Source organism: Bos indicus x Bos taurus, chromosome 28 (assembly GCF_003369695.1).
Source record: "Bos indicus x Bos taurus breed Angus x Brahman F1 hybrid chromosome 28, Bos_hybrid_MaternalHap_v2.0, whole genome shotgun sequence".
Classification (NCBI taxonomy): domain Eukaryota; kingdom Metazoa; phylum Chordata; class Mammalia; order Artiodactyla; family Bovidae; genus Bos; species Bos indicus x Bos taurus.
Window position 1 is genome coordinate 10495236 of NC_040103.1, and position 12172 is coordinate 10507407.

The 12172-nt window shown below is 37.9% G+C and overlaps 1 protein-coding gene across 1 annotated transcript in view; it reads left to right on the top strand.

The window, feature by feature from the left end:
• RYR2 (ryanodine receptor 2) overlaps positions 1 to 12172 on the top strand; it is an 830352-nt gene that overhangs the window by 775387 nt on the left and 42793 nt on the right. Inside the window, exons 94-98 of the mRNA XM_027531123.1 lie at positions 2990 to 3076; positions 3845 to 4063; positions 5524 to 5654; positions 7451 to 7493; positions 10372 to 10505. Coding sequence (XP_027386924.1) covers positions 2990 to 3076; positions 3845 to 4063; positions 5524 to 5654; positions 7451 to 7493; positions 10372 to 10505 — 614 coding nt within the window. The remainder of the gene's footprint in view (positions 1 to 2989; positions 3077 to 3844; positions 4064 to 5523; positions 5655 to 7450; positions 7494 to 10371; positions 10506 to 12172) is intronic.

Here is a 12172-nt window from a genome sequence, read left to right on the forward strand (position 1 = left end):
GATGGAATTGTTAAAAATTTTGTCTAAAAGACCTTTTATATGAGTATGTGTGTATATGTGTATAAATATTATATATTTATATCATATAAATAGGAAAAGATTGGGAGATGAATGTCTCAAATAAACCTACATGAGGTACTGACCAAAAATGTCAGACCTAGAAATTAAGAACAACACTCCATAATAAAGCCATTTGAAAGGCAAAATCATTTAACCTTTGAGGAAAAAAAAAGACCAAAAACTCATATAGTATAGAACTTCACCTATAAGGAAAATGGATTGTTCTCAATCATGATATATTCTAACTGCTTGTACATAAATGTTTATATATATGACATATTTTAAATAATTTACAGGCAATGGCACCCCACTCCAGTACTCTTGCCTGGAAAATCCCATGGACGAAGGAGCCTGGTAGGCTGCAGTCCATGGGGTTGCGAAGAGTCAGACACGACTGAGCGACTTCACTTTCGCTTTTCACTTTTCAGCATTGGAGAAGGCAATGGCAACCCACTCCAGTATTCTTGCCTGGAGAATCCCAGGGATGGGGGAGCCTGGTGGGCTTCCGTCTCTGGGGTCGCACAGAGTCGGACACGACTGAAGTGACTTAGCAGCAGCAGCAGCATGCTTTCTTAAACTACATTGTATGTTTCCTGTATTATTTAATAAAGAGTAGACAGAATGCAAATGTTTTTGAGGTAACTCTGGATAATCCGTGGTTTGGTTTGTTGTCACAGTGGCCATGGCTGCCCGTGTGATCTGGCTAGAGTGTGAGGTTGTACAGGCGCTGTGATAAGCTGTAGCAGCCCCAGTGGGTTCCTGAAGAGTCTGTGTAACCACAGTTGAACAAAGCAAGTAATGTAGGTTTTTTCCCCCATCCTTTTGTCCCAGAGGTGCCTTCTTTTCTGTATTTCTTTGCACCATCACTTTCTTTGCACACCTGTTTGCATGCACAAGCCTAATCATGGCCACAGTCAGGTGCCACAGTGCCTCTCATGATGCCAGTCTTCGTGACCTCCCAGCTCAGATAACCAAAGTCACTAACCCAGCCCGTATAACCCAGTCCCACCTTCTAAGGAGAACCAGTGTGACTGACCCAGTTTGGATGCGGTGGCCAACTTTGGTCCTATAAATGGTGGCAGAACAGTCAGGATCATATGTTGGGAGATGACACCATCCAAGTCGGGTGTGTCTGTGGAGAGGGATAACTAATGAAGTATCATTCTGATTTGGCCTTATAATGCTAAAGCCCCTGATATATCCAGATAGATACTTTCTAGTCATCTTGTGGAGAAGGCAATGGCACCCCACTCCAGTACTCTTACCTGGAAAATCCCATGGATGGAGGAGCCTGGTAGGCTGCAGTCCATGGGATCACAAAGAGTCGGACACGACTGAATGACTTCACTTTCACTTTTCATTTTCATGCATTGGAGAAGGAAATGGCAACCCACTCCAGTGTTCTTGCCTGGAGAATCCCAGGGACAGGGGAGCCTGGTGGGCTGCCATCTATGGGGTCGCACAGTCAGACACAACTGAAGCAACTTAGCAACAGCAGCAGTCATCTTGCACTTAATATTAAAACAAATTCTTGGTATGTCCCCAAATCTTTTCACTTAAACCCACTTCTGGTCCAATCAGTGTTTTTTACTTTTCCCCCATAGCTTAATAAATGACACCAAGCATTTACTTACTTGCTCAGACTCCAGGATACAGAAGTTACCATCTCTTGAGTCCTTTCCTTTTTCCTACCTCAGATAAATCCAAGAATAATTCTCAGCTCTCTCTTTCAAATATATCCAGAATTTTCTCGGTTCTTAACATTTCCACAGCCACCACTGGTTCAAACCACCACCACCAACGTCCTCTTTCTGCATCCTGCAGTAACTTTCTAACTGGTCCCCTGACTTCCATGCCTCCAGTCTACTTTATACACAGTAGCTGGAATCATCTTTCCAAATCATTATCTGATCACATCAAGCCCTCTTCAGCTCCTTCAAGAGCTTGCCATCTCATTTACAGTAAAATAGTAATTCCAGTTATAATAATAAAATTAATGATTACCTTCCTCTGTAGTAACTTATCTAATCCTCATAACAAACTTATGAGACAGATTTTGTTGTTATCCCCACTTTACAAATAAGAAAAGTGATGCTTACAAGAGTGATTAAGTCTCTTGTCCACATCCTGCGGTGAGGAAGTGGTGGGGTCAGGCTTCATACCCAGGGAGTATGGTCCCAGCAATCAGACGCTGAACCACTGCACTGTAAGAAGCAACACTTTTTCTCTTTTTAACATTTCTTTTGTGTTTATTGAGATACACCTTACAAGCAACAGTTAAGTCTACAGACTTCAATTGTACAGCTCAGCTGGATAAATGTTTACACACATAACATCTGTGTAGTGACCGTTATCCACAGCCCAAAGCACAGACTTTTTATCAAAGGCCTACAGAACGATGTCCCCTTCTAACCTCTCTGACCTCATTCCTTCCCATTCTCTCTTCTTCTCACTGTGGTACCTTCTCACTATCCATCAAACACACCAGCATCACTCAGAATTCAGGACCTTTGCTCTCCAAGCTCTTTCTATGATGTTCCCTTCCCACAGATGTTCACTTGATTATTGCCCTGTGGCATCTAGGCCTCAGCTCAAATGTCACCTCCCAGGAACCTTCCCTGACCACCCATCCAGATAGTACCCCCTTCCCTAAGTCCTTAGTCTGGTGGATTTTTCTTCATAGCATTTACCATTCCCTGAAGTTAGGCTATTTTTCATCTGTGAGTGTGCTTCTTTATTATCTGTCTACTCCATGATGGTTTAAGTTTTCTTACTCACTATTATGTTGACAGCACCAAATATGGGACTTAATAAATGGTAGCCCGTCAAGAAATAGTTTTTGGTAAATGTATGAATGCTTTATTTCAATTGCTTGCAAATTTCAAATCTCTTGATTCAATGACCTTTTAATAATTTTTTTCACCTTCAGAACTATTTTGCTCGCAACTTCTACAACATGAGAATGTTAGCCTTATTTGTCGCATTTGCGATCAATTTCATCTTGCTCTTTTATAAGGTACGTATGCCTTAGTCTTTTAATAACCAATATGAAACTACAAATAGACTGAATTGAATGTAATGATTTGACAGATCCACTAGTAAGCACATGAACACCTTTTCTGAAATGTATTTTGATGAAAGAGAAAACCTGAATCTCAGGCACATCGCTGACTGTCTAGGACAGCAAGACTAGATTAGCTCCTTAGCACTGAGAAATGCCCCCACTGAAGAATATGGGATTTTAGAGGGTTTGCCCACAGTACTTATAGCCAGATTTGGCTGGATATGTCACATGTATGAATGTGTCACATGTATCTTGGTATGGCATACCTGTATTCCATTAAATTCTTTTGATCATTGACAAGACAGCTTAGCCATATAATTTTCCCCTGCATGCATTTTAACCCTGGTAACTGGTTAGACTAGAGGGAATTTTTAAAATATGATCATTACTTGCCATTTTTTTTCTATTGAATTTTAGTTGATTTACAATGTTGTCTAAGTTTCAGTTTATGGCAAAGTGATTCATTTATGTGTGTGTGTGTACACATATATTTTCTTTCTTAGATTCTTTTTCATTATAGGTTATTATAAGATATTGAATATAGTTCCCCGTGCTGGGTTTTTGAAAAGCTGTCTTTTCAGCCTATGCTTTTAGTCTTTTCATCATGCAGTGGCTTCACATCCAGCTATTTGCTGATAAGGCTGAGTTTCCATTGTTTCTTGTTTACCCTGATCTCTTAGAGAAAAATGAACTGACTGTTCTCTAAATGGTTTGAATCAGGTCTCCACTTCTTCTGTGGTTGAAGGAAAGGAACTACCCACTCGCAGTTCAAGTGAAAATGCCAGAGTTAGCAGCTTGGACAGCAGCTCGCCTAGAATCATCGCAGTGCACTATGTGCTGGAGGAGAGCAGTGGCTACATGGAGCCCACACTGCGGATATTAGCCATTCTGCACACGGTCATCTCTTTCTTCTGTATCATTGGATACTACTGCTTGAAAGTAAGATAGTAAGCCACCAAGGAACTTGTGTGTGTCTGCGTGCATGCATGCTGTTCTGGGGCAGCAGATTCTGAGATGAAAACTGCAGACACATAGTTTCTTAGGGACTGTTCTATCAGCACCTGAGGGGCAAAGGGAAGAAGCAGCATGGGGAAGACAGAGCAGTGGGGCTACAGTACAGACCCAACAGGGCATGTCACAGCCTCTGTTCTGAAGCTGAGATACCCCTTCAGGGTGGTCCTGGGCTGGGGGCATTGGAGCCTGGCCTTTAGAGCTCTGTGTTGACCAGTTACTGGCTACAGGCTGCCCTGGGAAGGGGATGTAGCTGTCACATTGAATTTTTTTTTTTCCCCACAGTAATTATTCACATATGGAAAATTTCACCTATAACTTGACAGCACAGCAGTGACCAACCCACTATGTAACTAGCAGTGTTCAGTGTAGTAAAAATTCTAGAAATAGATCATATTTGACCTCCGAGTCGTTTCAGTTATTCTGCTACTAGGCACATATTTCTCACCATCCTTGGCAGAAATGCTTCACAGTTTGTCACACATCACCCAGAAAACAGTGTAGCTTCATTCCTAGACCCTTTAAGGGAGTGGTATAGTTTGGTGAATAGAACTCAAGGTTGTCTCTCCAAGTGCTCAGAGCTTCAAACCTTTGCAAACCTCTTTTATCTTTTACTAACATGGCACTGTTATGCTGCAGGGCTTTTGTTTCACTGTTCCCTGCTTCCGATTGGGAAGCTTATACAAGAGTTTTGAAAAACTAGGGTCCGGAGTAAATGATTAGAATGTAAAGTTTTCTTCAGAAATACCTGTTCCTCCCTTTCCTTCCCTTGTTTTATGAGAGGGAAGGGGGGTGTTCTTAGGTACTTGCACAATATTTGCATCTTTTTTGCATCTGTGTCTTGTGTAAACTCTGTGCATATGAAAAGAGTGTCAGTAAATTCTGGAGACATTTTGGCAAATTGACAAACATTTTTGCTGATGTTGAAATTAAAATTTATTTCAAAATAGCATATATAGGCATGCTGAACAGGCAGTTATTAAAAAGATTTTTCAAAGTTCTAAAATTTTTTAAAAGTATGCATTTTGGAACATTATAACAGTGCTTTCTTTTATTGCATCTCTATATATATTATATGCAAAAGAAAAGAAATTTTATATAATCTTTTTCTCAATATTTAAAATTTATTTCATTAATGCAAATTATCTGTGAACCTCTCTGTGTTTAAAAGCATATGCATACATATACCTGCACTATCTTCTGTTTTTCTAAAACCTCTAGATGCCTCTTTCTGCCTAAACATGGCTGGTTCATATTCACTCATTGTTTACTTTCCTGGAAGTAACATGGGAGATACTTCTTTCCAGAAGCTGTTTTGTATAGATAGTGACCACAAGAGATGCCGGTTAATGTAAACTAATTTTAACATGTTTATTTTTCAAATGTAGGTCCCACTGGTTATTTTTAAGCGAGAGAAGGAAGTAGCTCGAAAATTGGAATTTGATGGGCTTTATATTACAGAACAGCCTTCAGAAGATGATATTAAAGGCCAGTGGGATAGACTCGTAATCAACACACAGTGAGTAAAGAATTAGATGAGGCGTTTCTGTGCTCAGAAAATTTCAGGATGTAAAATACTTGGCCAGAGTTCCTGCAGATTTGTCAAAAGTTTAGCAGAAGTGAATAATAGTTATATATTCAGCCAAGAAAACCACATGACTGAGCTCCATCATCCTCTTAATGGATGCCATCAATTTTTGCCCTCTGTGTTCTGATTTCCTCCATCAAAAATGGCTTTAGGTCCATTTCCACGGCAGTAATGGAACTTAACGTCCATTACTCAGTGTTCAGGGAAGTGTGTATACAACCTGCAATGCACGGTTATCTCACAGAAAAGCAGAGAGGAAGCCAAAAGTATTCATTAAGGAAAGGGTTGTAGCATTAAAGGCAAAAATATTGAATTTCACATGTTTAATCTAAGTTGGAAATTTTTAATTGGTATCATCCAGCAGTCTGGCATATACCTAGCTAAGCATTATGACATGTAAAATATGACAGAAAAACAAGTGCTTTTTCTGTGTACTAATTATTTAGCCTTACAAGATCAAAATCCAAATGACTAGATATAAATAGTCAGATATAAATCTGACTTTATAAATTGCTTCAGATATAAATCCATCAATGAAGTCTAATTTACACTATCAGAGGTATTAATGATACAATATTTTCTAGTCGTTTGTACTTCTTTAGTGAAATAAATTCTTTTTAATTGTAATTAGTTTTTTTATTCTTAAAAAGTTACGATTTCTAGTAAGTTCAAATGGGGATGATTTATATGTGTGTTATTAACATCTGAAGGGCAACCCTGTAGCTCAGATGGTAAAGAATCTGTCTGCAATGGAGGAGACCCGGGTTCTATCCCTTGGTTGGGAAGATCCTCTGGAGAAGGAAATGGCAACCCACCCCAGTATTCCAGTATTCTTCTTGCCTGGAGAATCCCATGGACTGAGGAGCCTGGTGGGCTACAGTCCATGGGGTTGCAAGGAGTCGGACATGACTGAGCGACCCGCCATAGCACATAGCCATATAAACATTTACTCTAAATGCTCAATATTTTGTTTGAAAGTGAAGATTTTGTTTGAAAGTGAAGTCACTCAGTCGTGTCTGACTCCTTGCAACCCCGTGGACTGTAGCTCACCAGGCTCCTCAGTCCATGGGATTCTCCAGGCAAGAATTCTGGAGTGGGTTGCCATTTCCTTCTCCAGGGGATCTTCCCAACCCAGGGATTGAACCAGGGTCTCCCACATTGCAGGCAGACGCTTTAACCTCTGAGCTACCAGGGAAGCCCAATATTTTGTTCAGCAACTCTATTTATTAATACTAAATCCAATCAAGTCTGTCCCCTTAGGTGAATTCTTAAGATGCCAGGATCATGTGATGATAATATGCTCAGTTTCCTTGAGTTTTCTCAAGGTGGGAATGAGTTTTTTTTTAAAACTTCATAGGAGAAACAAGGACAGATTTTTAGATACTTTAATTTTTAAAGACAATTGAAAAAGAAATGTATATATTGACATATTGTACATAAATAAAAATATAACTCCTTATTAATAAACATGTTCATATTTTTATCCATAACAATATTAGTCCATATGTTTTGTGATTTACATGGATATATTAACATTTTAAATAATATTTAATATTCTTATAGAAAAATTATAGAATAAGATGGGAAAAATGCATTGTAATTTCTGTGAATGAAAGAACATGTTTACATATTATTTTTAGGATTTTGTTTATTCCAAACAATATATTGTTATTTATCATTTTTTTAAATGATACTATATATTACTTCTGTGCTTTTATATCTTTTAGGTCATTTCCCAACAACTACTGGGACAAATTTGTTAAAAGAAAGGTAATACTACTTAGAGCACTTTACATTTTCTATTTTTTCCTAAAGTGTAATTCAGATTTGAATTTGCTGTGGCTCATATGTAGAATGAGATATTGAGGTAGGCTTTATCTGTCAATGTCATTTCAAAATGGAAATAGGATTGAATACGAGTTTCAAAAATTTCATAAGAAATCCATACTCTGCAGCTAAAAATTAAATAAGCATTGCTCATCCACCCATCCTCTGACTCAGGTGATTAAACAGTGCTCAGCCTGTACATTAAAAAGAACTGGTAAGAATTTTCTCTGAGATTGGGTACCTGACTGAAGGTTCTTTTCTGATAAGACAGCTAAGTTACCAGGGCTAGAATCCTGCCTTACAATAAAGAAGTAAAGTTGTATAACAACAGACAACTACATTTTATATTACTTTATATAAACTTCAAAGACCTTTTTTTTTTGATAGTTTTTTTCTTCTGATGCACACTGCATCATAGGATGGTGGGAAGAAGACAGATAGTTAAGACCGTCAGCTCTGATTTTGAGAGTCAAGGATTATCTATGCTCTTCCTACCACACATTATTTAATGTAGATCACTTTTTAAAGAAAATATAACAAGGCATACACAGTACTTGTACATTGTAAAATACAGTAAACATTATTTTGCAGCTCCTTCTTATTCCTTGAACCCTCCAGTTGCCAAGCTGAATCAATTCATGCCATGTACCATAATGAGCTGTAGCTCCAGGGTATATATATGGTCTGAGGTAGAAGGGCCACAAATATCCGCTGAATGGAGTGATCTTTTCCCCCTTTGATTCCACCAGTTTAGTGGGACTCAGAGGGTGGTTGGTGATTAGCAGCTGCAAATTTTTTGTTACCAGTCTGAGGGGAGAAAGAGAGTTTGCCAAGAATTTAAATCAAGTACATCATTTAAAATGAAGCACATTAAAGAAAACAGAACAACACAAAAACCCCTCAAGACTTTCTAGTTGGAAGGAGCAGAATGTTTGCTGATTTTCATTTTGGTGCAAGTTTTTTGTCTCCTTGTGACCGCAAAGTAGTAGCATTGCACTAATGCAGATGAGTCATCCAAATTAGGCCAGAGCTTTGAAAGAATCATTTTTAAGTAACTTAAAATAGATGATTTGCCATACATCAACATGAACCCACCACAGGTTAAATTAAAAAAAAAGATTTGAATATTTTATTCATATTTGATTTGAATATTTTATTCATATTAATTATTTAATAATATAAAGAAGCAAAAGTTATCTCCAAAGGAAATGATATATCTAGAGTCAAATAAGTAGACAAATTGTAATTGTGGCTAAGACTCTTCATGGCGTTCCTGCTCTTGGGTCCAGTTTGTCCTCCTGGGTGAGAATATAACCCCTAAAGAACTCCCACTCAGATCAGCCCAGCCCCTTTTCAGTACTGTGAGAATAATGCAAAACAAATTGTTTTAATGAACCTAAATAGTATACATTCATAGGACTTTAAACTACTATTGCTCTTTAATGTTTATTTCACTTTACCTGTTTGTACACATTCCAAAAATGCTTATTTTAATTTCTGCTAATCCTTTCTTTCTGTTTATGTATTTTTCCATTACCTACTCTAATCTTTTAACATCCCCCCTCCTTTCCCTCTGGTTCCCAGTGCCTTTGCTTCTCCTAGATCCCTTTTCCTTGCTTTCTTTCCCTCTTTTGCTGCCAGTTCTCTCTCCTTCTGGATTTCTTTCATTATTTTGCTGTTGCCTCATTTTCACTGATGTGCAGGATCCTCCTGGTACATAAACCCTAGGCCAAGAGTTGCTATATAAGAGACAGAGGTACTGAGCTCACAGGTGATCTGTGAGCCCACGTCCAAGCATTGATTAAAAACCCAGTACTTGTGCAAAGCCAGGCAAATGTGACAGGACAGAGGGGCAAGGAAATCAAGGTGGGTTGCTAAGAAGTGATTCTAGTGATGGATAAAGCATCTATACTAGAATTAACTGAAGACCTGAGGATGTGACAAGGTTTCAGGTTCAGATGGAGACCACAGAGGGAATACCAGCATGTCGTGACCATCCCAGTGGCGTGCTGTGCTCTATGCGGGAGACCTTTGCTGAGTCAGCCTTGCCTGGATGCTTCCTCATCCACTCTTTTGCCAAGCCGACCAACCCTGGGCATGTTACATTCTCTAAGATACAATTTCTTTGTCTGCAGAGCAGGATGCTAATAAGAGGAAACTTCCACATTAAAAGAGCCCCATGATGGAAAACAAGTCAAAATTCTTAGCATAATTCCCGACATAAAGTATGAATTTGGTAGAAGTTACCTTATTCCATTACCTCCCACCACTCCTTTACCCATTTCCTTCAGCCCATCCTCTTCTATTTGCATACCTTCCTCTTGCCTTAGAAATCATGTTCTTCAGCTAGGTATTATTTAAAATGTTTTAAGTAGACTTGCCTGGCAGTCCAGTGCTTAGACCCCCACATTTCCAATGCAAGGGCACAAGTTCAGTCCCTAGTCGAGGAACTAAGATCCCACATGCTGTGCAGCATGCCCTAAACAAATAAATGCCCCATACATACATCAGTGTCTCTTTTGCTGTCTCGTACACAGGGTTATTGTTATCATCTTTCTGATGCATTCATTTTGATATTTGGCAAAACTAATACAATTATGTAAAGTTTAAAAATAAAATTAAAATAAATAAATAAATGCTGTTAAATTCACTTAGACCTTAACAATATGATCAGAGAACATGAGCTGTAAGTTAGATTTTTAAGTGAACTTGAAAGTAAGACATGTATTATGTATTAAAATACTCTGATGTTTGTATGTACGTACATAGATGAGACTACTTGATGGTGGAGGTCTGTAAAATGCTTTTATTATTGCCCCAGGTTATGGATAAATATGGAGAGTTCTATGGCCGAGACAGAATCAGCGAGTTACTCGGCATGGACAAAGCTGCCTTGGACTTCAGTGATGCCCGGGAAAAGAAGAAGCCAAAGAAAGACAGCTCCCTGTCAGCTGTGTGAGTGTTAATTCTGCTCTATTCAAGATGTAGGTAGAAAGGAGGAAAAATGAATACACTTCTGAATTTGCTAGTGCATTGATTTCCTTTCCTTCAGTGTCAGAAGAACAGAGAGATGAGCGAAACAGTATATATACAAAATCTGCTTTTGTACTTCTGAGCTCTGGGATCATTAGATATAATCTATAACTTCTGAACATGTCTTTTTTTGTTATTTATATAAAGCAAGACAAAAAGATTTATGTTCTTAATTTGATTTGCCTCTTTACCCCTAAATGCCACTTAAGTCGAAGTCAGAGGTACAAAAACATAATATTTGACTATGTTTTCTTAAAGCTTCCTATTTGAAAAGAAGTTAATTTTCTTATTTTGGAAAAAGGAGTAATATAGGCCTTTTATTAGAAATGTTCAAAGTTCATATCCTTTTATTATAATTGTTATATTTTATTTAAATAGCAAAGACTTGGTACCATGTCATCATACTATTACTTAGAAAGTTTACATTAAAATGAGGCACCCTTATATAGTATTTGCATGGAATGTTATGATATAACTAGGAGAATGTAAACTGGCTGACTTCACCAGAGACTGACTTTCACACACACGTGTAGTGTGAGTATGTGTATATATACATATATTTCTATTTTATGAATTTAATCAACTATAATCTGAAAAGAAATGTAAAGCCCACATGCTTTTAAAAAGTAATTTCTTATTGTAGTCACAACAATTTTAGAAAAAACAGTGGTTACCGTCCCTTATTTAGGTGTATTTAAGGTGTCAGTCAACTAGGTATGTGATGATTTCTTTGAAAACATAAATATTTAAGGTTCTGTAGAGCAGTGTTAGATTGTCTTAGATAAATATTTTAGTTAGCATTAAAAAAGACACTTTGGCTGACCTATCCTTTTGGTCATTTTTTTTTTCTCTCTGAAGCCTTGGTTAGAGCTAGTTGAGTCTTTAAAAATAACGTGAACCCAGTTGAAAAGTAGTTCAATAAGCAAATATGTAACAGAAATGATGAACTTAAGTTTAAAGTATTATCTGGTACTTTAAGAAAACAAATATGTTTCCTAAAGACCAAATCACTATATATAAGAAGAAACACAGTTGATAACCCTTAGGCATTAAGACCTTTATGTTAGAATATCATGTGAAACAAGGATAGTGGTGAAAAGTATGCTGCGTTTCCCACTAACATTTTCAGATCCCTGCTAAGCAAGGTAGAATTAAATAGTTTTACTGAATTATGCATTTTACATGGGCTTCCCTAGTGGCTCAGCTGGTAAAGAATCTGCCTGCAATGCGGGAGACCTGGGTTCGACCCCTGGGTTGGGAAGATCCCCTGGAGAAGGGAAAGGCTACCCACTCCAGTATTCTGGCCTAGAGAATTCCATGGACTGTACAGTCCTTGGGGTTGCAAAGAGTCGGACATGACTGAGCAACTTTCACTCTCACTGAATTATGCGTTTTACATGGTCGTATTTGTGACTCTGGAAAATAAGTCTGAAAAAACAGAAAAGTTTAGACTACTGTTTTACTATGAACAGTTGTAAATTAGTGGAATTTTCCACTGTTTTACATAGTAAATATTTGCAGGTTGACTGCTAGAAAAGTACCAATAAATTAATGTGGACTTTATTAATACCATTAAATAGGGATAATAT